This window comes from Paroedura picta, chromosome 3, assembly GCF_049243985.1.
Source record: "Paroedura picta isolate Pp20150507F chromosome 3, Ppicta_v3.0, whole genome shotgun sequence".
Classification (NCBI taxonomy): Eukaryota; Metazoa; Chordata; class Lepidosauria; order Squamata; family Gekkonidae; genus Paroedura; species Paroedura picta.
The window spans coordinates 39,184,507-39,209,385 of NC_135371.1; the positions used below are offsets into that span (position 1 = coordinate 39,184,507).

A 24,879-nucleotide genomic window follows, 5' to 3' on the forward strand; every position below is an offset into this window, starting at 1 on the left:
TGCCTTGTCTGACTGAAGGCTCCTGGTACCACAGGCAGCAGCTTGACTCAGCCAGGGTGGGAATCCACTGTAGAGCAGTGGGGTCCCCTCCAACAGCTCTACAGCTGAGCTTCCCTGAAACCCCTGATGTTGTGACTCCAGAGATTTAGGCAGTGAAGGAGGGCCTTCAGTCTTCCCTCCCATTTCCCTAAGCCAAAACGGCCATGAGAAGCCCTATTTACTCCAATGTGAGCTCCACATACACTACCAGAACAGAACTACAACCAAACTTATGACAGACATCACATCTGTTTTGGTCCCAATAGCAGCCAGTGGCAATCAGCTGTAGGGGATGTTTGCACGCTGTGATTTTTGGGCCCTATCATTAACTTTTATCCAGGCCTTTAGAATCACCAAGACTATCCCTTCTCAAGAATTACATTTAAGTTCTTTGCCCCTACATTCTCTTTTTAGTTTATATTGTTGTCATTGTGTGCTCTCAAGTCACAGCTGACTTATGGCTGCCCCATAGAGTTTTCAAGGCAAGAGATATTTCGAGGTGATTTGCCACATCATGACTCTGGTATTGATTGGTGGTTTCCCCTCCAAATACTAGCCTGGGCCATCCAGTACAGTGATTTTTAGCTTACAGTCATCTTATTGCCAATGGATATTCCAAAACTTATTTCCTCACCTCACCTCATTTGCAGTTCCTGAGTTCCAGCCAATAACAGAGATGTTTACCAAATGCCTAACCTTATACTTCCTGTTAATATGCATCATTCCATTTTGCTTACTGCAGTTCACTGAGGTTATCCAGTGCATCCTCAATAATGTCACTATATGATCTATTAATGTCATTCACAAAATGTATAACACCCACCTACGTCTTTCTCAAAGGTCACTTCTGCAAATATCAAAGGGGAACCCTGAAAAAGTCCATTGTACTTCAGGAAAAAAAAAGTAGAATAAATTTGTACTGCTTTATGATGGCACTCTACACCAAGGAGAGATCCACTGGTTGACTACAGAGCTGTGTTTGATACTTTATATTCATTATATACTGTGTTCAGAACTGACATACGATCCCACTGACAAAGCAACAGATGTGACCTATTGCTGAGTTTTACTGCTGTCCTTTCATTATATGTTACTTTACCTCCTTCCAGTGTGTTGCTACTATTTTTTAAAAAATGAAAATTTCACCTACCCACAGCTTAAAAATGTTAAAAGATTATTGCAGGAATCAACTGCCACCACAGGACCTTTGTGGAAGTTTTCTGAGCAATAAGCATCATTTTTTCGATAATTCTTCCCTGAAAGACAGCAAAGACTTTATGAGTTCTAAGTATCTAATTTCTGGCCTTGAATATACCCTTGATTGTCTGGAGTTCATAACAGCACAATGTGACAGAATATGCAATTTTCCCTTAATCGTTTGTTTGTGACTGAATCGCTAGTTTCTGCACTGGCAATCTACTACACAGCATAGTGTTTGATTTAAAACAGTTTAAGGCTGCAATTATTCTCTGCAATTAATCTCTGCAATTATTTCTACAGGCTGCTTCCAAGTACGTTTTCCTTTCTGTGACAGCAGTCCAAAATAGGGATACTCAGAATTCTGCTGAACGGTGGGCTGCTTATTGAGGGTCTCTTATCGGCGAAGATGGATATACTTGCCCTGAAAGAGTTATTGCTTCATGTTTTGTTTGGCCCTGAATAGGTATCTACTTTTCAACTGAGAAAATGATTTTATTTGCCCATCATGACCCTTGCCTACGTTTTAAATATGTTTACATTAAAAAATAATAATAAAGTGGCCCTGTACAACACGATAAATTATGGATATCTTGAAACAAAAAATGAAGATGATCCAAAGCCATTGGAATGGAGGTGCAGAAATGTCTGAGCCAGTCTAAGGAATCCGTGCATTCATTCAGGCACAACAGATTACTAATATGAAAGGGAGTGTTTAGATATGCAGTTTCTTTATAAGCTCTTCTATCCTTTGTTTATTTATAAAATAAGGAGAACAAGTTTAATAAATAAAAACCACACAGTTATTTACTACAGATCTTGGAAAGAACACAAACTCATGAATGGAACAGCAACAGCTCTTTGTTAGCAATCCTAGTTGAAACCAGATGTTGCTCGCATGTCAGTTCCCAGTTCAGACTGGGCTAACGTATGGCAATTACGGAATCGTTCTCTTGAAGAGGGAAAAGAGTAACCGACAGAATGAATGTGCAAATCATGTGTGAAATGTGCTGTGGGATGTCAATAAGAAACAAAAGCTTCAAAGTGTCTTATTGACTAAGATATACGTGGGTGGAATTAAATGAGATTAGGCAAGGGGGAGTCTCTGTGACGTTGCTGCTGAGGATCATGTGGTAGTTAGGCAACCTCCTGACAGAACTCCGGGCTCAGCCCATTTCCTTGTGCGGTGAGGAGGTAGTAGCAACAGTCAAGAGAGACATGTTTTATTCTTTTATTAAATTATTAATATACCCATTAAGCATGACTGTACCTATATAACAGTACAAAGGAGGTGATTCACAGAATGCCAAGGGAAAGGCTAGAAAAGAAGAGGTCTTTGAAGGAAGAGCTTTATCTGATTTGACAGAGCCTTGGATTAGACTGGCATGCAGCCAGTGACATTCCCATTATTCTTGTAGAATGATGGGCCTAACTATAGAAGTGCCTTGGGGGACTACTTAATGCCATTGCAACAACACCCAAAAAACCAGAAATAAATAAATAAATATGCGTTCAGATATTTACAGTCTGAATATATATTTGAAAAATACCTTTAAGGATTATTTTTGATACATTCAAGTGACTGCTCTGACAACATAAAATGCACCATTTACAACTCCATTCATAATTTTTTATACAAAACTGTACTAGTTAGTATATTGACAAAATTTTTAAAATATTAAAGTTTTACTTTCTCTGAGCGAGAATGGAAATTTACACTTACAAACCTTAATGCACATCTAACTTTGTTCTTTAAAAGGTGGGCGAGAATACAAGATGAAAATAGAATATATATATATATATATTTTAAAGTAAGAAACTATACAAACCAGTCTCAGAAACTACAAGCATATTTAGTTAGTAAGTTAAATAACTTTTCAGTAGTGTATTATTATCATACAGAAGATTACAGCAAATTAATTACAGACAAGTGTATTCACATTTAAACAATAACACCAGAATTATCATCTGGTTTACATTAAATATTGTCATTTTTGAGTGAGGAAGACATCAGTTGAAAAAGTATTTAACTCATTCTAAAGAAGGAGAATACTTCCCATGACTTTTTAAAAATCGTAATCTCCCAAATATCCTCAGGAGAGAAAAAAAAATCTAGTTTATTTCCCCCCCTGGCTTTTTAAAATGGGTCTTCATATCTCCACTAAAAGCATGAGGTTTTGAATTGTGAAACACTAGATGCTGAAGCAATAGAATACTTAAGACATGCATCAGTTGCATCATGTGCTTGCTAGCAGAAATGGATCCTTTTGCACATTATGTTGAGATGTTTTAAAGAATTTTTATTACATGTGGAAAACACAGAAAACATGATGGGAACTAACAAGTTGCTTTCCACCAAAATTAGCTTTGCAGTTTTCTACCTGAACAGCAAGCAACAACAACAACCTTTATTGGCTTAAAAAAAATAAGACCAGAATACAGTCAATTGGTTCTTAAATTCACTCAGCTTAATTGCCATTTGTAAGAATTTAGCCACTTTATCAATAGCATCTGGATCCTGATTGGAAAGAAAGAACTGTACCTTGCATTTATCAGAGTAGCCATCTACCTGAACAGAAAAATGCTGTCCGAAGCCTTAGCATGCAAGGATGACTTCTTTGTTGTCAGCTGATAAGGAGGAAGACTTGTATCAATCACATGCAAGCCACACCTCCTAGGCATGTGAGTTCAGCTTGACCAAAAGTCCAAGATGTGACGCAGCAGCTTGTTTAATTTGATCTTTATATGTTCAGCAGCAAACACTGAGGTATCTCACATCTGATATTTATTTTATTTATTTTTTATTTATTTGGATTTTTATATAGCCCATTCATGACAGCTCTGGGCGGTTTCAGATTAGGTCACAGGTGAAGAAAATGCTAACTGCCAGCCTTCTCAATATGTCTTATCAAGTCTGCAAACACAATCTTACTTCAACAAAAATATAAGCTGTATTGTTGTATGTTTATTTCATGTACTGCTTCTCATATTATCATTTTTAAAAATGACTACCCTACTTTCTCAACTACATTCTTAAAGGAGCTAATACAACAAAGCAATACAATGATTTTTTTTAAGCGTAGAATTGCCAGATTTTCTGTCAGGAGATGATGCCAGACCTTCTGGCACCCAATAGTATGAGTGGCAGGAAACCTAGAGTTAACATCTATGGGAGTCATCCCACAGATGTGGGGTCAGCTCACTCCTTACAGCCACGATCCCTTTTTGCCAGGAGTCCAGACAATGGAAGGCACACGACCACCCTCGGCACAGCTCAAGCTTCTGTGCTTCACTCAGTGTAGGAAAACAAAATAGACTGCCCAAGACAGACTTCAGTTGAAATGTTTCTGCATGACCGTTTACGCACTGGGAACTTCACTGCCCGAGTTCTTGTGCAGGAGCACAAATTGGGGGTGGATAAGCTACACCAGGCCCAATGCTCCCCCATGTGGATGCAGGAAGAGGTGGGGCAACCTGCCACGACTAAAACTCCATCCTGCAGCCCAGCATGAAACCTCCAGTGCATAAACGGTCCATGTGACAAAATACAGGTCTCATCCTTTGCCCCCTTAGTTGAGGATCATTCTCTCTGAAATCAGTAGAACATATGAGAGATCATGCCAGCCCATCTGTTTTTTATTGTCTTTTGAACAAACCAAAAACAAAACAAAAAAAACTTGATGAAACTTCCATTGATTCTTATTGATAGATCTAAACACGGGATTAACTCTTGCAGTGGGGCTTTATATGGTTGAAATTGGGCTTGAGTACACTCTTAGATGTAGCTTTAAATCCTTATTTTTGCGATTTACCTAGTAAGTGTCATAACCCTTGTAATGAATGTTCAAAGCTTTTTCCTGTAATAATTCTACTATTGGCCTCTTCCATGATATAAAGTACATTGAACCATTATTTTAAAACACACACACACAAACACAAAAACCATCAAACAGTCTTACTAGTATTAATGACACCTTTTTCTGAACGCTCTCTTTGGTCATCATCAGTTAGGATATCAAAAAATTCTAGAGCTCCGGACTTCAGGCCAGCAAGCAGTGTACGTTCCTGAAACATAAATATTGTTTTAGTTTGGCATACTCAGCTCTTTTGTGGGTTTTTCCCCCCAGATCTCTACATCAAGAACATGGGTCTAAATGAATTTGCAGAGGATAGTCTTTCTTACCAAGCTTTTAGACTTTCTTCATTCATAGCCTTCTCCAAATTTAAATTTTCCTGCAATGACTATATGAAATGCTTGATGGATTTTCTATAAAAACCATTCATTCTAGACTTCTAGGCTGCCCCTCTCCTAAAAGGTCTTGAGGCGATTTAGAGAGATTTTACAATCTCAAGTGAATACGACTGGCAAAATGCAATTGTTTCTACATAAAAAAGAAAATTTGTTACTTAGTGTAGTGCTATAGGACATCAGATTTCAACTGGGGAGACCTGGGTTCAAATATCATACTATTACTCAGTTCTTCTTGCTCACAGGCCTTTAAGCCTCCAGGAAGATATGCTGGATATACAACGATGAAATATTGAAACAACCACTAGAGGGAGTGAAACATATATGGAACAGACACACACACCCCACTCCAAACAGGAACTTACAAGTGAAAAATGAGAAGAAGGAATAGTGTTTATTGCACTGTTGTGTGGATAAAATAGAAGCCATGTATGCTGATTTCCTTAGGTTCAAACCTAATATTACTACTTTTAACGGGTAGGGTCCAGGAATATGTATAGTATTCAGTGCATGTGCAGTTCTAAAATGAGGCAAATAATGGCCTGGGGACATTTTGGTTAGGAAAACAGTATGGGAGAGGGGAGGCAGGAGCCCCTTCTTTCCTTGCACAGCGGACTCAGGCAGAATCAAACCCTTGTGGCTGTTTAAAAGGCAGTTCCCTGCTGCTCTTATGGGATTGCAGGGAACGTGAGTCAGTTTTAGCAAAGCCAGACTTGACTTGTTAAAAGTCATAATATCTAGTTTGAGCTTTAAAGGAAGGACTGGGACAAAATGAAGTTGAAAATTAAGCCTCTGGATCCTATTTAAATATCTGAAAGGTTTTCACTTAGAGGAGGGCAGAGAGCGGTTCCTGTTGGCAGCAGAGGGTTGGACCTGCAGTAATGGAAACTTTAAACCATGTGTAGAACAGTATCAGCTAGATATCAGGGGTGAGGGGAATTGACAGAATAGTTACCATAAGCAGAGGAATCAACTACCTAAGGAGGTAGTGACCCTCTTCCCCCCACTGTTTGTCTTTAAGCAGCGGATGCACAGCTGCTTATCTTGGATGCTTTAGGCCAGGGGTAGTCAAATTGCGGCCCTCGAGATGTCCATGGACTACAATTCCCAGGAGCGAATGCTGGCAAGGGCTCCTGGGAATTGTAGTCCATGGACATCTGGAGGGCCGCAGTTTGACTACCCCTGCTTTAGGCTGATCTTGCACGGAGCAGGGGGTTGGACGAGATGGCCTTTATGGCCCCATCCAACTTTATGATTCTATAGTGTGTTCTCTAAGTCCCAAGAATGGCCTTACGAGTCACTTCTGAATCTAAAAAAGATAATTTGGCAAGCGCCTGCAGGTGTTTGCTTTCCAAGAAATTTGCATGCATACTGAAATCTAGAAGAGAGACAGTAGTATCTGTTCCATAATACCTTGGCAGTTAGCTTGCATTAACTATTTCTGCCTCTCAGGAATACTTGTGCAATGTGGGAAGAACTCTGAGATAATAAAGTCACTTCCCACAATTACTTCAGAGGATTATTCCAGAGTATTGTGGCTAGATATCCCATCACAAACTGAATCTGATACTAGATACCACAGAATAAGCGCATGAAGAAATCTTGCAACAGGTCATAATAATTACAGTATTTACAACAATGTGTAACACAACTGAATTTCCCAGTATTACTCAATTCTTCCTGTTACTCACAATCCTTGTAAAAACGGTGGTGTCATTTGAGGCCTCGATGTGGTAGACCAGATCCAGAGCAGGTAAACTTCTGAAATGTATCAGTTTGCATGTTGGTCTCTGGCACATGATTACCAGTTGTTGATGGGCCACATCATGTCTTAAATGAATCACCTAAACCAATTTATGTTTGTCTTTAATTCCCGGAAAAGCATATACCTCATAAAACTAAAAAAAAATAATGATAATCAACAATCAAACTAAAGCATATTTCCATATACATTTTGGAAATATGGTGCTAAAGGTGACTCTGCATCCAGATATTCCAAACCCATTTGAACACAAAAGAGAATCGACCAGGCTTTCTCCTCCTGCTGTTTATAGAACTGAGACAGAAGATTTCTTTATGGGAAAGAAACTACATGTTGTTGTGATGTTCTATTAGGAGACCTTAACAAACTGTGATTTGTTTTTCACCTGCAAACTGAGATTCTGAAACAGAATGGAAATGAGATTTATAATTCCAGTTTGTAGATAAAAGGTAAGATACACGATTTTCTAATTAACTAAATAAACCACAGTTTGTTAAAGCACCTGAGAAATCTTAACAAGCTGTTGATTCTCTCAAACCAGAAACTTGTAAATCAAACCTGCATTCATGAGGGAAGAAGAGAGGGAATATATGAGCCCAAGAATGCACCACATTCAGGCCAATCCCACACAGGTTGAAAAGGCTGAGGTGACAACAGTATGGACCTGGGGCTAATTTCCGTGTCCACATGGTATTGCTGCCAGGACACTGCCTCACAGGCCTGGTGTAGATCAGGCTCCAGAAGCCCCGCGCTAAGGGAACATGGATTTAGGCTGATCTATTCTGCATTTCCTATTGTCACTGTGGAGGTCAACAGGGCCTGTCCCATGGTAGGCCCGTCTGGACGGAAAGAACCGGGCCTTCCAGGCCCAGCTCCTCCCCATCCTACAGAGGCCAGCAGGAGACAAAAAATGTCCTGGACAGCTTAGCACCACTGGGTGGATCAGAGCTTTACCCCCCCCCCCAGGATGGTGGGATTGTACAGAACACTATCTCACCTTCCTGCAAATGACCCCCCCCCCCCCCACGACAGAATCTTTCTGTCCTCATTGTGTTTCCCGGAGGGACACATTTTGGCAGTGGAACAGATCTGGCACCAAAATGTGTCCCCCATGGGGACACAGTATATTGTAGAGCATACAACTCCATAGCAACACACCAGCAACAGCCCGGAGTGACGTTGCTGGTGTGGAATTGCTCTCATTCTGGTTATCCACAAACCACTGTTTGTTTGTGACATCTGAAATACAATCAAAGTATGCAGGTCGTTTAAGGTTATAAGCCACCTCGAATCCACTTTTAATACTATCATCATTCAAATATGAAATTGGGATGTGGAATAAGCTTTGTGGTTGTGGTTGTGAAGAAATTTTAGATAAGTTTCAGGCGGGACTAGGTGTTGGAACCATCAATGATTCTCACCACATGATGAATGCAGGAAGGAGTTTGGTTACACATTTGAATCAGCCTGAGATTATTGTCATTTACACATCAAGATTCTAGAGGTGACTCAAGAGCTTCCAGGCAATCTCCTGCACAATCTACGGTTAACTACTTGCTTATTTGGTGGTAAAGGCAGTAAATGTCTGAGTACCACAGTGGAATGCTTTTCTTCATTTGTGAACTTCCCAATAGTAACTGGGACTGTTGGTGACAGAGTGCCAGTTTCATCCTATTCCTCAAAACTAGATTGTTTCATTTTTCATAGACATTTTGGTAGTGTGGGATATATATGATCTAAAGGTGTGCACCCCGCCCCTGTGTCCCAGTAGTTAAGCCACTTCTGCATGTGTTTTTCTCTAATTAAAATTCGAGGCACATGGCCCAAAGTCTGGAGTGCAGAAGCATACTCTTTACATGCAGCATACTCCTGATTACAAGACACTTACTGGGCACTGAAAGTATTTGCCTTGACCATGGCCTGTTTTTGAAGTATTAGAAGCCTCAAATTGTCTTATCTGGCCTTCTGGTCCACAGTGTCCTGAATATGAGATCTGAAGAGAAACCATAGTGTCCTGAATATATATTTTTATTTAAAGGAGTCAAGTGGCTATAACAAGTGTTGTATTTATTGTATATTTATGGCCTATTATGCATGGAGTGGAAGGTCTGCAGGGTGGAATGGCGGCGGCTAAAATCACCAATTATGCACGCTGCAGGCGGCAACCGGGCGCAGAGTCAATCTATGCTGCCAAAAAAGCCGCGTTAGCGAGATGCGGAAGGAAGTGGAGCTTCCTGGGACCAGGGTGCAACCAGAAGTGGCTCCGGCATTCCGTCCTGTGCGTAAGTGGTTTGCTTTGCTTCTCCGCATTCTCCATGCCGCCGTTTCAGCGGTCGTGCATAATAGGACTTACAAATGCTGGTTTTATTTGATGCCTGACCATTGACAAAGGTGATAATGTCGAAACGTGTCTGGTCAGTGGAGGCTTTAGTATATTTGCATGTATTGATTTACTGAGGCTATGCTAAAAGCCTTGGGTTTTAAACTTGATTAATAAATACTAGTACTATAATTTTTAAAAATTGTGCTCCACCCTGTATAGGCTTAAGTTCATTTCCCTTATCTTCTTTTCAGGTTTTTTTTAAAGGTTCTTGATAGAAGACTCCCACTCCAATACATTGACTGAATGTGTGGGGAGGAGGCCAAGCACCAGTGTTCTCCCCCTCTGCATGATCATCTAGTTAGCTGCCAGGTGAAAACACATGGAGGAAGTGCCATGTGTATGCCACAGCTACTCCCAGCTCTGTAATGATCATGGCATGAGGAGGAGGGGCGGTATTCATGCAACTACTTTCTCCACATAGTCAACCCTGCAGATGACCAACTGATTGCATGGAAGCAGGATATTTCACCAGCACACTCATGCTTGCTCTCCCTCCCCATGCATTTTGTCAATGTACAGTTGTAGTCAGCTGTACTGGGTTACTCACAGAAGGGAATGGAGTACATGGGTGAGTTCCATGCCACAAGCCCCCGGGTGGTAGCTATTAAGAAAGGCTTCATGCTTCAAACCTTATTTATGCTACACGGAAGACTATTAGTTGGAGACAATATAGAACTGGCAGATATATGCATGATAAATTTTGTGGCAGTCTTCAGGAATCAGTTCTAATGACTAGCTGAGGTGGTAATTTTCATATCACAGACTTATCACAATTCTTCTAGTTTTCTATTGGATTTGTTCTGTCGGATCTGCTTTTGACGGCTGTCCTGTGATCTGTCATTTCAATTACCAAGCCATCAAGAAGCACAATTATATGAATTGATATGGCACAACTGTTTGCTAAGAGAAGTATTGTTTTGTAATAAATAATATATTCAAATGAAAATATACATATTTGCATGCTGATGAAAGAAGGATAAAACATTAATTCACATGCACTTACTGGATCTTTGTAGGCTATCATCTCGTAGTACACTAAATTCTTTATTGATGTGTGCAGGAAAAGAATTCGCCCGTCCTTTAAAAAGGGAATATCATATTCAATGCAATGAAGTAGCTGATCATATGAAAACAGACACAGGTATCTGGGTAGACTGGGAAGCTAAAATGGTCCTGGAAAAGACATCAGAGTGATCCCCTCAAATGCACCTCATCAGGTTGAAGGGTATAGCCATACAGATAAAAAGGTTAAGCACGGTATCCAGAAGTGGTGGCAGGAATGAGGTGAAGAACTAAGCCTTCTCCTCTGCAAAATTTAAGATGGGATGCTTATCTCACCCTTTCTCCAAGGGCTAAAGGCGGAATATGGGGTTCCCTGATTTTTTTCCTCACATATTTGTGAAGTAGGTTAAGCTGAGAGGGAGAGAGAGAGTGAGCAAGAGAGCAACTGACTCATGGTAAATTTCATGGTTGAGGGGGACTGCCCTCCATCTTCCAGTTCCAACTACAACATTCTAATACAGGAATATCCAACACCAATAACTGGATTATCTATAACTCTTCTTCAAAAGATATATGAGGGGCCCATTTTTCACAACTGCCCAATCTCCTATGATGCCTTTTATAACGATCCCTAGGCTCTGCCCCTTAATACCAGTGGCCATATCTGGTCAGGCCATGACTTAGTTCAGGGTGCCCCTGAACTGCCTGCCTTCCCACAAAAGAGAAAGAGAGGTGAGGCATGAGAAAAGACAGCCAGAAGAGGGAATGGAAAAACAAAGCTCCAAAGAGAGAGGGGGGAAAAGGAGGAACAGGGCAGGAAAAGAAGGAACCAGGTGTGTGTGAGGGAAGGAAATGGGGTGAGAAGGAGTGGTGGACTGGGGGGCAGAGTACATGTTCAGGCTGAACCTAATACGCATGCTCCCTTCCAAGTTTCTGATAATAAAGCGCAGGGTCCTGAAGCAGAAAATTGGAAGATCAGAGGAGAGCAGGTCAAGGCAGAGGAGCTGTCTTATAGCTGCATTGGGCTTCTGAATTCCTTGTCAGCCAATGGCAGCTGCCAGCCAGACTAGGAACTATAGGGACAGAGGAGGGGTCATTGAAATAGGGCCCCCCTTGGAACAGGATGTTAAGGAAGCATGTTAGGCAGAAAGAAATGTTCCTCCAGAACAGCAGCCCACTTGTGTATTTTGCCTTCCTTTAAGATCCATAGTATATATACCCATACATGGCATACCTAACTCTCCCCACAACTTAATTAATTTTTTTCAAAGCACATGGTCTTAATGTATGAAGACGGACTTCTTCAAATACACTGGCCCGAAGATGTTAAGGTTCAAATCCAAATTAGTTTATTGTAATGTGCCATGTCTGGTACTACCTTTGAAAAATGGTTCAAGAATTTTAATTGTTTCGAAATGTGGCAGCAATATTGTCAGGGGTTGACTAGAGGGATCACTGGTTACCCACTTGCACATCCAAAGAGCTGAGTTTTATACATAAGGCAGCATACCTGATGGACTATCACCTCCCATACTATTCAGACTGCCAGTTAAGATTGGACTCCCAATCCCTGCCCTCTGTGCCCTTACCTTCAGAAGCGAGGCATGTGGGGCCTATGGACAGGGCATTTTCTGTGGTGGTACCACACCTTTGAATCTCTCCCTTGAGGCTCACGATGCCTAAGTTACTATTGTTTAGGAGCCTGGCCAAAGCATATCTTTTAACACAATGAGGGGCTTTATGTCTCCAGACTTTTTAATGGTCTGATTCAGTGGCCAAAAAATAAAACTGTTTTATTAACAGTTTTGTGCTATTTATGTCCCTGGCCTATTTTAATGGCTTCTTTTTATTGATTGATGATTTATTATTTTAACAGTAAGTTGATGCTCCTTCAAGCAGGACTCTAAGAAGAAGGCATACACATCTCCTAAATAAATCAATAATTAATGTGAATCATATGCAAACAGATAGCTGCCAAAGGGCATACGTTTATATTCTTATACATTTGGAAATGCATACTTAATATATTTGAGCTTTCATTCTTTTTAGTGTAGTTTTAAAGGTAGATGAATCTCCAGGAAACTTGACATACTTGCAGACTGGATTCTGGGTAGCAGAGGAATGGGTGGATAGCTCTACGGAGGTGGATACTGGCCTCTTTTCCAGGTTGTTGTGGGTGGATTGCATGCCCAAGCAGGTGCAGTAAGAAAGAATGGGAGGGAGATGCATTCCAGTGAGCCCTATGCCAAGATCCTCCCCCAGGCAGAGTTGTGGACTGTAGATTGCATCATCATTTAGCCACAGGTTTCATCCTCTGACTGGCAGGTTTTTAGAGCTCACTCAAAATAATGGTAACAACTGAAGCTCCCCTACACATCTTCAGATTTCCTTATAATCAAGATTAAGTCTCCAAACTAACAATATTTCAGATTAGGAAAACAGCACAAGGGGCAAAGCTTACTTACAGGGCTATTGTGAGGATAAACCAGAGGAAAGGAGAATTACGTAGGCCACTTTTGGTCCCCAGTGGGGAGAACAGCTACCAATTGACTACTGGATCAGGCTTAAGGTTCTGGTAATTTCAGATTAGGAAAACAGCACAAGGGGCAAAGCTTACTTACAGGGCTATTGTGAGGATAAACCAGAGGAAAGGAGAATTACGTAGGCCACTTTTGGTCCCCAGTGGGGAGAACAGCTACCAATTGACTACTGGATCAGGCTTAAGGTTCTGGTAATTATCTTCAAGGCCATCTGCAGTCTGGGCCCTGAGTATCAGAGAATCTGCCTCTCCATTTATGAACCCCAAGGAGCTTTACACTCCTCCAACAGAAATAAACTGGCTATTCCTTACCCCAGAGAAGCTTGTCTGTCAATGACTAGAGCCAGGGCTTTCTCAGTCTTGGCCCCCACCTGGTGGAACAAGCTCTCAGAGGACATCTGGGCCCTGCCAGACTAAAACAATCTTGCAAAAAGGAGCTCTTCCACCAGGCATTTGGTCAAGACAAATGAACAAGCCAATAACCACCAACCAGAAACCCCATAATCTACACTAATAGAAAACCGGACCACAGTGCAGACAAACCAAACTGTTGTTTGTTATTAAGTTATTAATATTACTGTTGTAATATTACACTGTTTATTGTTTGTTGTTATTAAGTACTGTTGTTATATTAGACTGTTTGATACAAGTTTCACTGTTAAATAAGTTTTAAACTGAATGTTCATTATACAGTTCTGCACGAGAGTTATAATGTAAACCGCCCTGAGCCGAAAGGGAGCGCGGTATATTAATAAATAAATAAATAAAGTTACTTTATTATTCCCTTTCCTCATGTCATGGTCTCAAGGTGACAAGTCCCCCCCTCCCATTATAATACCTGTGAAAGTGACTTAGGAGTTCTGATGGCAATAAGTTGAACATGAGCCAACAGTGTGGCAGCTAAGAAGGCTAATGCAATATTAGGCTGCATTGCTAGGAGCACAGTAAGGAGAGTTATAATACCATTCTATTTCACATTGGTTACACCTCATTTGGAATACTATGTCCAGTTATGGGTGCCACAGTTCAATAAGGATATTAACAAACAAGTTGGAATATGTTCAGAGAAGGGTGACTGGAATGGCTGAGGGGTTGGAATCCATGCCTTACGAGGGAAGATTGAGAGAACTGAGTATATGTAGCCTAGAGAAGAGGAGGGCAAGGGGTGGTAGGGTATCTGTGTTTAACTACATAAAAAGTAGACATGTTGAAGAGGGGGGACAATTTTTACTGCAGCTTTAGAGACAAGGACTAGGAGCAAATTGCAGGAAAGGGTTCAAATTACAGGAAATTAGGTTCTACTTAAATATTAGAATGCATGTTCTGATGATGAGGGCTGTTCAAAGATGGAATATGCTGCTTCAGAGGGTGGTGAAATCTCTTTTATTGGAAGTTTTTAGGAAGAGGTTGGATGAGCACCTCTCAGGAGTATGCAATTTTTAAGTCCTCTAGAAGTTGGGGGGCTGGACTGGATGGCCCACTGTGGTATTGTCCAGCTTTGTGTGATACTGATTCTGAATTTCCTATAGCCACTTCACAAGAAGGGGATGGGGGGGATTTGGTGTTGTGCTACTGCCAAGACATCATTTCCTATGTGAACTGGAAGCGATGGCACAAAGCTCGAGGACCATTTCCGCATGGGGGATTAGGCCCAGGCTGGCATTCATCTGGTTGTAGGGCTAATCATCCCGAGGTGCCAATGGGGCCTACGGCAGGGCAGGCCTGTGTTGGAGGGAAGAGTCAGGCCCTATAGTCCCAGGTCCTCCCCTGACCTGGGCTGGCTACAATGTCCCGGAAGGGACACAAAATGCCCTGGGTGGCTCTGCAGCTGCCTAGGGCATTTTTTTTTGTTTAGGAATGTAGTATTGCTACCAAGTTCCTAAACAGAAGAAAATGGCCCCTGCTGCTTCCCCCACCCCGATGCGGCGGAACCTTTTCACCCCTGCTGCCTCGTGTGGAGGCACTCATCTGTTGCAGACCGGGTCCAGCAGGAAAAATCTTTCCCAGTCTAGACCCAGGAAGCAACAGGGCAAATTGCCCCATCATGAAGAATCAGTGGCAGTCCAGCATGGCACCACTGATACAGAGAGGGTATAGGATTCACCCAAAACTCTATGGTTAAACTTCAGAGTTTTGGGTGAACCCTACAATGTCATACCAACATGATGTCATTAGTCGCAGCTCATTAAAATGAATTAATCATTATCATCTATATATCTAATTCTTAGCATGGCCAAATCTGTGGATATTTAAGTCTAGAGACTAGAACCACAGATAAATAAGACAGATCTTTCTGTAAACCTGAAAGCACCCCAGTTTATAAAGCAATCTAAAATATAAAAAGAGACAAAACAGACAAAAATGAGGGGTTACACGCCCCCCCCCCCCATAGTAGAAGCAGTGCTCTATCAATCCTTCCTACACTTGCCAACCTTGAGATCTGGAATTGTGGCTAATCTCCAGATTACAGAGATCAGTTCCAATGGGGGGGGGGTGTAGGTTTAGAGGTCCCTCTCCTTCTCAAACCAATCCGCCTCAAGTTCCAACCCAAAATCTCAAAGGATTTCCCAAATTGGAGTTGGAAGCCCTAATCCTACCACATCTTAACTGGTTCCACAGCCAATATCTAACCAGGTATTGTCCAGTATGACTGGCAGTATCTGTCATGGGAAGTTAGGTGGTGTAGAGGGCTACAGCTTAGTGGTAGAACATGTGCTTTGCAGGCAGTGTAATTAGATAAACTTTAGAATCTAGACTTAAAAGACTCATGAGCCTCCACCCACTCATTTTGGGATTTGATAAAGTTCATGTTTTATTAGCTTGAAACACAAGAAGAGTTTCCCAGAAAGCACCTTATTCACTTGCACAGTAAATCTAAGCCAGAGAAGTATTCCTCCTCCCCTCTTGCACTCCCCCACGTATTTATACATTGCATTGATGTTGAGTTAAATGGTTGAAGGAAGAGACAACTGAAAGGAGAGTAAACTCTCTGTCATCCCATCATCTTTCTTTTTTTTAATTTTCTACCATGCATCCTCTGAACACCTGAGATTTACTAGCAGAAGTTTAATCAATCAATCTATCTATCAATTGATCTATCGATCGATCTATCTAACATTTATATACCACCCTCCCCTGAAGCTCAGGACAGTTTGCATAAAACTTAGCAGAATGGAAAGAGTACAGAAAAATCAGTGGGTATAGATAACAGTAATAGAAAACAGTAAATAGCAATAGTAAAATAATATAGTAGAACAGTAGTGAACAGTAATTCAACTGTAGCATACTGATGGCCCTAGGGTTGGACAGATTAGGTGATAATTTACATGGGAGAGAGGCTTGGGGACCCAGAGGAAGGTAGTGGTTTTAGTGCTTCATCAATTAATATTAGCAGAAGTCAGGATTTCTATTAACAACCACAAAACATGCTTGGGTATGCTATATGACTGTCAAATAACTGATAATATCAAGCAAATATTTAGGTGATTAATTTAATTAGATTCATATCTATATAAAATTTTACCTGCATACCAAGAACCAGAAATTCCTGATTATCCGCAAACACCAGTCCTTCATCAGTTGTGTTGCACAAAGGTGAGGATAAGCTGCAAAGGCATTCACATCTCACTGAAGTCCTAAAATTTCTTTTCCGAGTATGTTGAAAATATTCGTTCTTCTGAACACATCTAGGAAAGCAAATTGCTCCAAGTAAGCGGGTTCATGTGCTGGATGCAAGCCAGTTACATATGTGCCCAGGAATTTACAATTTTATACTGAGATTCTGAGCAATTCTTTAAAAAGTAAAATTCAACATAGAGAAAAGTATTTAACAGTCAATATTATATATATATATTTTAAAACATTATATATTAAAAATATTCTATACAAATTGTAGCAACATGCCGTTTGTGGATATATACATAAGAGGGGGCATAAATGGCTACTAATAAAACTGTCCAACAATGTCCCCCCCCCCCCCTCCACAGTAAATTGTAAGCTCCTTGGAATCTTCCAGAAAAGTATGTAAGCAGGTCAGGGCTATCCAAGGTATATGATTAATTCTTGTGTTCTTATGTTTTTTAACAATATCTGGGCCAAAATTATTTTATCTGTCTTTCCATGGGATGGGGGAACTGTGTGCTTTGGATAAGTTCACAAACTGCTCTGAGATATCAACTTATTCAAACTATTGTTTTCATTACTTATTTTACTTGATTATTTTCCCAAAGCTAACAAAACACAATAATTGTCACTTATGAATTTCCATTACCAGGGATTCTGGAGTATAGGTCTTGACATATGAGAAGTACTTCCTTTTATAACAGGCAAGGCCTTTTGCTGATGAAGCACCAAGGGGAAGGGTTTCCCATGAACCACTCAGATTGAACCTTCAAAACCACCACTCCTAATCTCCAATTAGATGTGAAACTAGAACACCCCTTATTATGTATGGAGAAAAGCAGAACTTGAACCGAATGAGCCACGCACAAAAAACAACCATCTGGTTCCCTCTACACTTAATTCAAAAACCCTCAGATGCTAAGAAGGGTGTTGACTCTACTTAGGAATACACTGCTGATCTGTCACAGGCTTATGGAATACTCTCCTTTCCAAAGCAGCACTGGCAAGAGTGCATGTTTCTCATTCAATGTTTGACAGATGACTTCATGGCCTTCCAGGTGGGCAGCACCTTAAAGCTTGAAGACATGGACAGACCTGTAGACTGCAACACTGTCTCTCTTTATAGACTGCACCATGACACTCTCCAGAGGCACTTCCCTCTTTACTTGATAAGCCTTATAAATACTGTTCCTGACTGACACAGCCTAGCACCCATGGCTGATGTCGTGCCTCTGATTTCTTGAAGTCCTGGGAATATAAAATATATAACTTGTGCCATAGCTTCTTCTTTTTGGTGGAAAGTTTAGGGGCAGAAGGAGGGCAACACCAGTTCTTCTGACCTGTGGAACAACATATTGATTTTTGATATAAATGCAGAGTCTGTTGAAACACAAGTTTGTCCTGAACAGACAAGTTCTAAAATCTGATGGGCAGATTAATCTCTACTAAGAATGTGGTTTCCAGCCATTAGACTGAGAGTAGAGTCCACATGGTTGAATCTAGGAAGAGTAAGTGTATTCACAGAATCACAGAATCTTAAGAGTTGGAAGGTACCTCCAGAGTCATCAAGTATGACCCCCTGCACAATGCAGGAATTCACAACTATCTGCCTACCTACTGTGACCCCAATTTCATGCCCAAATGATCCTTCCCACCACCAAAAATCTCCAGAATCCAGCCTGGCCTGGAAGAAATTCACCTACCATCCAACAACAGCAATTAGCAATTCCTTGGGTATGCAAGGAAAGGCCACAAGAGACAAACACTAGCACATGCCTTCCTGCCCATCCTCTCACAATCTGCCTAAGTTCATAAAATCAGAATATGTTGTTGAGTGACACCTCCTTAGGAACACACTAACATGCTATGTTGGGCTACCCGTCTATCCTTGTCACCTAAGATACCACAAAGTTCCACCACTTTACTTCTTAAGGTGTTGATGCTGAGCCTTTTATCGAGTCTCTCCTGAAGGAACTCCCAACCACATCCAAATACCCTTGGGGTCTACTCTCTTCTCTCTGCACAATGTCATAAAAATATTCCAGTAGAGTTATAAATCCTATTTGGTGAAAGATTTGTGAGATTATATGATGGCAGAAGTCACTTTTGTCATGTTCTGCCTGCCCATATGCACTGAAAATATTGTGGTGCCATGTCTCCATTACCTCCTTGTATGGAGTTCAAGATCTGAGTCTGAGATTTGGCTCTGCTCTGGCATTGGAAATATCCCTTGTTGCCTATGAAAATCAACATGCATTTGCCCAGAACCAGGATCTGAAAGGAATGGTGTGCCAGCTGGATTGCTCGGAGCTCTAAACAGTCCGTGTTTTTCTTGGTCTTGCTGATGTCCAGATACCATGTGCTACTGAGTTCTGGGCATAGGCTCCCTACCTCTGGAGACTGACATTTGTTGCTAGCAGGTACCGTGCTTAGGCAATCTTTTATCAGTTCTCTTTATGCTTGATTACTGCAGCAGAACAAATTTAGAATTCAGGGGTACCTTTAAGACCAACAGAGTGTAAGTCAAGGCTTTCGTGTGCATGCACACTGTCTCAGATACCATGTCATGGAATGGAAGTAATCAGTTCATACTTCTAGGTAATGTGAGAATAAATTAACATAATTAAGTATGACCTATCTTTTTCAAAGGCTGGGCCATGAGAATAATGAGCAATGCGCACTTGCAAGTCTGAAAACTCAAAAGCACTTTTGCATTTCATCTGCCAACAGCCAACAGCATGCACTTCCCACGTGTCATGACTGCCCCACCTTAGAACTACTGGAGAAAAATCAATGGCATCACTTGCATAAAGCTTTGACATTTAAAATCCAGATTCCAATTACCTTTGCCATTTTGTCATCAAGTTTCATCAAACTGTGAATCTCTTTTCTCTTTGGACAGATTGTGACTCTGTCTAATTCCTAGAGGTATGCTTAGGATCTAACCCAGCAATGAAGTGAATGCTCCATCCTGACCTCCAGGCTCTGCAGTCCTACCAGCACAGAGGAGCTGGATATCATATTAGAAATACTCTTCATGCAAAATTTTCTTAAATACAAGTGGTCTCTGGTTTTCCTACCCTCTCTAAAACATCACTCTTTGCTGACAAGGGACCCGATCTGTTACATTCAAAATGCAGTGATCTGAAATTACTGTAACCTGTTAACAAGATAAGCAAATATGTGAACGGAACAGATTTAAGGATTCTCTCAGTACAGACTGGACCAGAATGCTGAACAGTCCCCTGGGCAACAGCAAAACCTACAAAGCAGGACAAGTGAACTCACGAAGCTAAAGGGTGTTTTCTGTGCAAATGTTGCTGTAGTTCTTCAGTCGTCCACACAGCTGCTCTACATGCAGGGTCTGTCCTGGAATCAGAATATATTTTAGATGTGAAAGAGCCAGATCAGAATCTTCATACATAACCATGTTAGCTCTTCTCTATGAAAGAATCTGCTGAATGTACTGCACTGTTCTAAAATTGTAAAATCTGCAATGTTTGAAGAAAGCCAAACTGGTGTTACAGCCAAAGCCCCAAGATCAATCATAAAAACAGATACATTTTAAAAACTGATTGGTTGAGTTCTTTTTCCACTTCAAAGGGGTCAAGTAGCACCTTTAAGGCCCAAGATTTATTCCAGTACTAGGGGCCAAGCTCATTGCATTCAGGAACAAGATTGGAAGGGTGGGGTGGAAGAATAGGGACGGCCTCCCCCTCCCCCCAGGACATGGAAAGGCTGCAGGCAGCTGTTAAGGGACTCACCACCAGGGGCAGCTCTCATGCAGCAGGGATCTGCAGCCTCCAAGCCTCAGAGGGAAATGGAAGGAGGAGGGGGTGGTCAGGGGAGGGGGACGAAAGTGATTGACTGGCCACTGGACAAACAGGGAAGCCAGCTGGAGGAGGACACACTCAGGGGCAGGACAGCTGCCCTGAGTGGGTGTTACGTGCTGAGTGGCACTTAAGACATGAGACACGCTCCTCTTCCAAGCTGTTACCAGAAATATATTATGTAGAACAGATAAACTTCCATGAGTCAGACCTGATATCATCCGATGTATGAATTATCATTGTTTTCTTTAATGGGATGAGGAAGGGCTGGAGCAAGCACTTTCTGAAGTGAATTTAAATTGTATTTTGCTCCTGCTCCATCAAGATAGGGAGAAGTGCACCTGTAGGTTTTCCATATTTGTATTAAAACTTGTGTGAAGCAGTGCTATAACTCAAAGATCCTGTGGAGATTTCTGAACCAAGAATGTTGATATGTTGGTTTTGCTGGCTGTTTTCAGAGCTACTAATTGTGGGCCCAGGGGGAAGTCAGGGCAGAGAGCAAAGAAGAAGATAACACACAACCAGGTTTGAGAACTGGCCACAGAATTATTGGACACAACAGCAGGAGCATCACTGCAGTCTGGGTTCAGATCCTGCAGCAGGTGACCAGCCTGCCACTTGATGTTCACCAACTCCTCCAGCTTGCCTGCTGAGGCACAGCCCCCGCCCCACAAAACGATTTGTCCCAAAGCCAAAACTGTAATGAACAAAAGACCGGCATGCAATCCAAAACAACCAAAAGCAAAATAAAATCAGAGTCCAGTAGCACCTTTAAGACCAACAAAGATTTATTCAAGGCATGAGCTTTCGAGTGCAAGCACTCTTCCTGAATCTAACCAAAAGCAAATGGAGAGTGGGTTAGATGGATTAAAGGGAAGTTTGGTCATGGACTGGCAGTGGCCCCGTTATATTGGGGCATGCTGGGTCTCACAAGGGGCAGCTGAGGACTACCTCTGGAATCCCACCCCTGACCTGGCCAACCCTGTGAAGGGACTGGCTGGCTTCCAGGCCACTGTGAGGCCAAGCTTCACTCTGTCCCAACCATATGACTGCCCTCTGCCCAGCAAAATGTGCTTATCCCCAATGTACTCCCCAGGACAGCAAATGCAGGCACCGTTTAGACAAGGCTATTGCTTACTCTTATTGCTATCATTATCAAACTGGTTTTGGACTTGAATTTGGTACTGAAAAAGCTGAAGACCTGCACAAGAAAATGGACAGGGGGTATATGTTTCTGTGGATGATGTATATTGGCTTTACCTTGCCATCAACCATATTACTTAATTCAGGGTGAGGTAAGATTCAGAAGATTTGGATTCAAGTGTCACCAGAATACTGTTGCTACCTAATTCTACCCTTGTTTTTTTAGGATGCAGACAGGCAATGAGTTCATTAAACAAGTATCAAAAGACAGTTATGAGCTAGATGAGGATTAACAAACTTAAACCTCCAGCTTCCAGTTCAACTCCATGGGCCTTTAAAGGCCTAAAAGAGTTTGCAACCAGGAAACTGATCACAGCAAGTTAGTCCAACCAGACATACAACCTCTTAATACCTATCACACTGAGAAGTATACAGGGTTCCCTCCTCTTCCATTTTATCCTCACGACGACTTTGTAATGGACCCAACAATCTGTCAGTAGATGATGCTGACAGTTGAGGAACTCCAATAATGGAAAAAGAAGAAAGGAGCCTTTTTATACCCCCTTTGCTATACTCACTATAGCCCACAAAATGGCATGGCTATTGCCACACATGAGTTCCAGGTAGTTGCCTACCTCCAGGTGGTGGCTGAAGATCTCCTGAGATTACAGCCCATCTCCAGGAGACAGAGATCATTTCCCCTGGAGAACATGGCTGCTATGAACACACTGAAGACCCCACTGAAGTCTCTCTCTCCTCCCCCCAAAAATCTCCAGGTATTTCCCAACCTAGAGCTGGCAACCCTAGTTCTGTGTCAAAGGAAATCAACTTCCCCTGGGTCACAAATAGCTGCTGGACTATGGAAAAGAAGCATGATCCTTTGTGTGATGCTAGGCTGAGAAAGAATGTGATTCTGTGAAGCTGTAAATGCCTCTGGGAGAAACTTTGGGTCCAAAATATTTTAATAAATAAGAAAACAGTGACTTCCATCGAGAAGCCCCAAATATATGAAAACTTTGGAGTGCTAAATGATAAAAACTACAATCTGATCTCATAAGGACTTCAAAAGTTCAGTAGGTCAGCTGCTGACCTTGCCCAATCATCAGAGATAAAATCTCTCAAGAATTAATCCAAATGAATCATTTAGGATTAGGGGCGGATAACATCTATAAAGCACTAAATCTAACATCTAAATTGAAATGTTGCAATTCACTGAGCATATTGTTTGAGGAAATGCCTTTTTTGGCAAGAGTAGACAGGTCACAACAAAAGGCCAGGAAGGGTGCTGAGTGCTGAGGAAAAGGCTATAGTAGCATTTTGTAAATGTAATAAATCCAGAGAGCAATCTTAAATTGGTCTGTTCAAAAACCTACTCAGGCTACTCAGCGGGATCACTCCCAGGAAAGTGTTCTGAGGTCTTTGGCTGCTTCCACATGGATATGTTTCTCAGTCTTGGCTTCCAACCTGAATCACTTTCTTTTTGAGATTTCAATCAATGTCAAGTGGCAATTATACTCTCCTGCTATCCAAGAAAACTATTGTGCCATCTGTGAGGAATGGTGTGCATTTTTACCTGCAATGATTCCACTCATATCCGTGTCATTTTTTTTTTTGCAGTCAGACCCTTGCAGTCAATGTTTTCCTGCTGTGCAGACTTTTAAAAGAAAATGGGAAGTGCTGTTGTGCTATTTTGAAGACAGTTCAAGTACTGAAATATCAGTTTCTTGGAATTACCAATCTTCATTTTTTTAAAATGTGTTCAGCCCTTTTCTTTGTATAGTCACAAGGGGGAAAGGTGCAGATCATTTTTACTCAGATCCGCTGGAAAGGAAGGGGGACAGAAGCTGCTAGAAATGGTTGGAGTGAGGTGGGAATTGACTGCTTAGTGATTTCAAACTATCCTGTGCACTGATTTTGCCATGCCCCAAGTAAAAGAAATGCTCAACTCAGCGTCAAATTCCTTGATGAGATCTTATGTGTTTCTAACCTCCATTCTGTCGCTGAAAAGATAATTTACCTTTCATCTGACTACTATGAGCCAAGCCCATTGCATTCAGGAATACAATGGGCACTAGATTGGGGGGGGGGACTCTGTGGATGGCTTCCCCCTCCCTCCAAGACCTGGAAAGGCTGCAGGCAGCTGCTATGGAACTCACCGGCAGGGGCAGGTCTCACGCAGCAGGAATCTCTAGCCTCCAAGCCTCAGAGGAAAGTGGAAGGAGGAGGGGGTAGTCAGGGGTGGGGGATGGAAGGCAACTGGCTGGCCACTGGACAGGCAAGCTGGTTGGAGGAGGACGCACTCAGGGGGTGGACAGCTGCCCTGAGTGGGTGTTAACTGCTGAGTGGCACTTAAGTCATGAGACCATCTCCTCCTCTAAGCCCTTACCAAAGACATTATATGTGGGAAAGATGTTGACGATGTTACATATAAAACCTCATTATTCGCTTTGGCTGCAAGAAAATTAAGGGCCAATGATTCCATTCTTAAGGCAGGCCCTTAACACCATATTTTGCACTCTTACATGTTGCCTAATAGTCGTATTAGAATTTAATCAAGCTATAAGAAAAATACAGCAGGCGCCAGTGGGCAGAGCCGTAAGGCAGGCCCAGGAATAGCCTGGCCGCGTCTGTGATGCGGCGAGGCTGTCCCCGGAGCTGGGAGGAGGCCGCCACCCACCCGCCTACCCACCCATGACCTCCTCGCCGCGTCCCGAGTCTGGGAGAAGGCCCCCACCCACCCTCCCACCCGCCCACGACCTGTGGCCTTCTCCTGGCCACAGGAAAAGCCTCACCGCATCGCAGACTGTTGGGCGGGTGGGCGGCGGCCTTCTCCCGGTCCTGGGGACAGCCTCACTGCGTCGCAGACTGTTCCTGGGCATGGGAGCAGGCCCCCGCCTACCGCGGCTCCCCCACCCGCAGCGTAAAGCGACCCGGGGCGAGAAAGAAGCAGGGACACGGAGTCATCAACACGGCATCCCTGCTCCTTTCCCGAGGGCAAGGGAAAGCCGGCCGGTGGACTTACCATTGGGGAAGGCTTCTTCTGAGCAGTGACTCCCCAGCTGGCCTAGGTGAGGCCGGGCCAAGCAGCCCATGGGGAGCCGTTGGCCGCTTGGC

The 24,879-nt window shown here is 42.3% G+C and overlaps 1 protein-coding gene across 1 annotated transcript in view; it reads right to left on the reverse strand.

Moving 5' to 3' along the window:
- LOC143831866 (uncharacterized) overlaps positions 1-24,879 on the reverse strand; it is a 98,715-nt gene that overhangs the window by 40,311 nt on the left and 33,525 nt on the right. Inside the window, exons 13-18 of the mRNA XM_077325372.1 lie at positions 20,081-20,161; positions 16,695-16,857; positions 10,634-10,708; positions 7,177-7,329; positions 5,196-5,301; positions 1,190-1,295 (exon numbers count right to left, since the gene is read on the reverse strand). Of these exons, the coding sequence (XP_077181487.1) occupies positions 1,190-1,295; positions 5,196-5,301; positions 7,177-7,329; positions 10,634-10,708; positions 16,695-16,857; positions 20,081-20,161 (684 nt within the window). The remainder of the gene's footprint in view (positions 1-1,189; positions 1,296-5,195; positions 5,302-7,176; positions 7,330-10,633; positions 10,709-16,694; positions 16,858-20,080; positions 20,162-24,879) is intronic.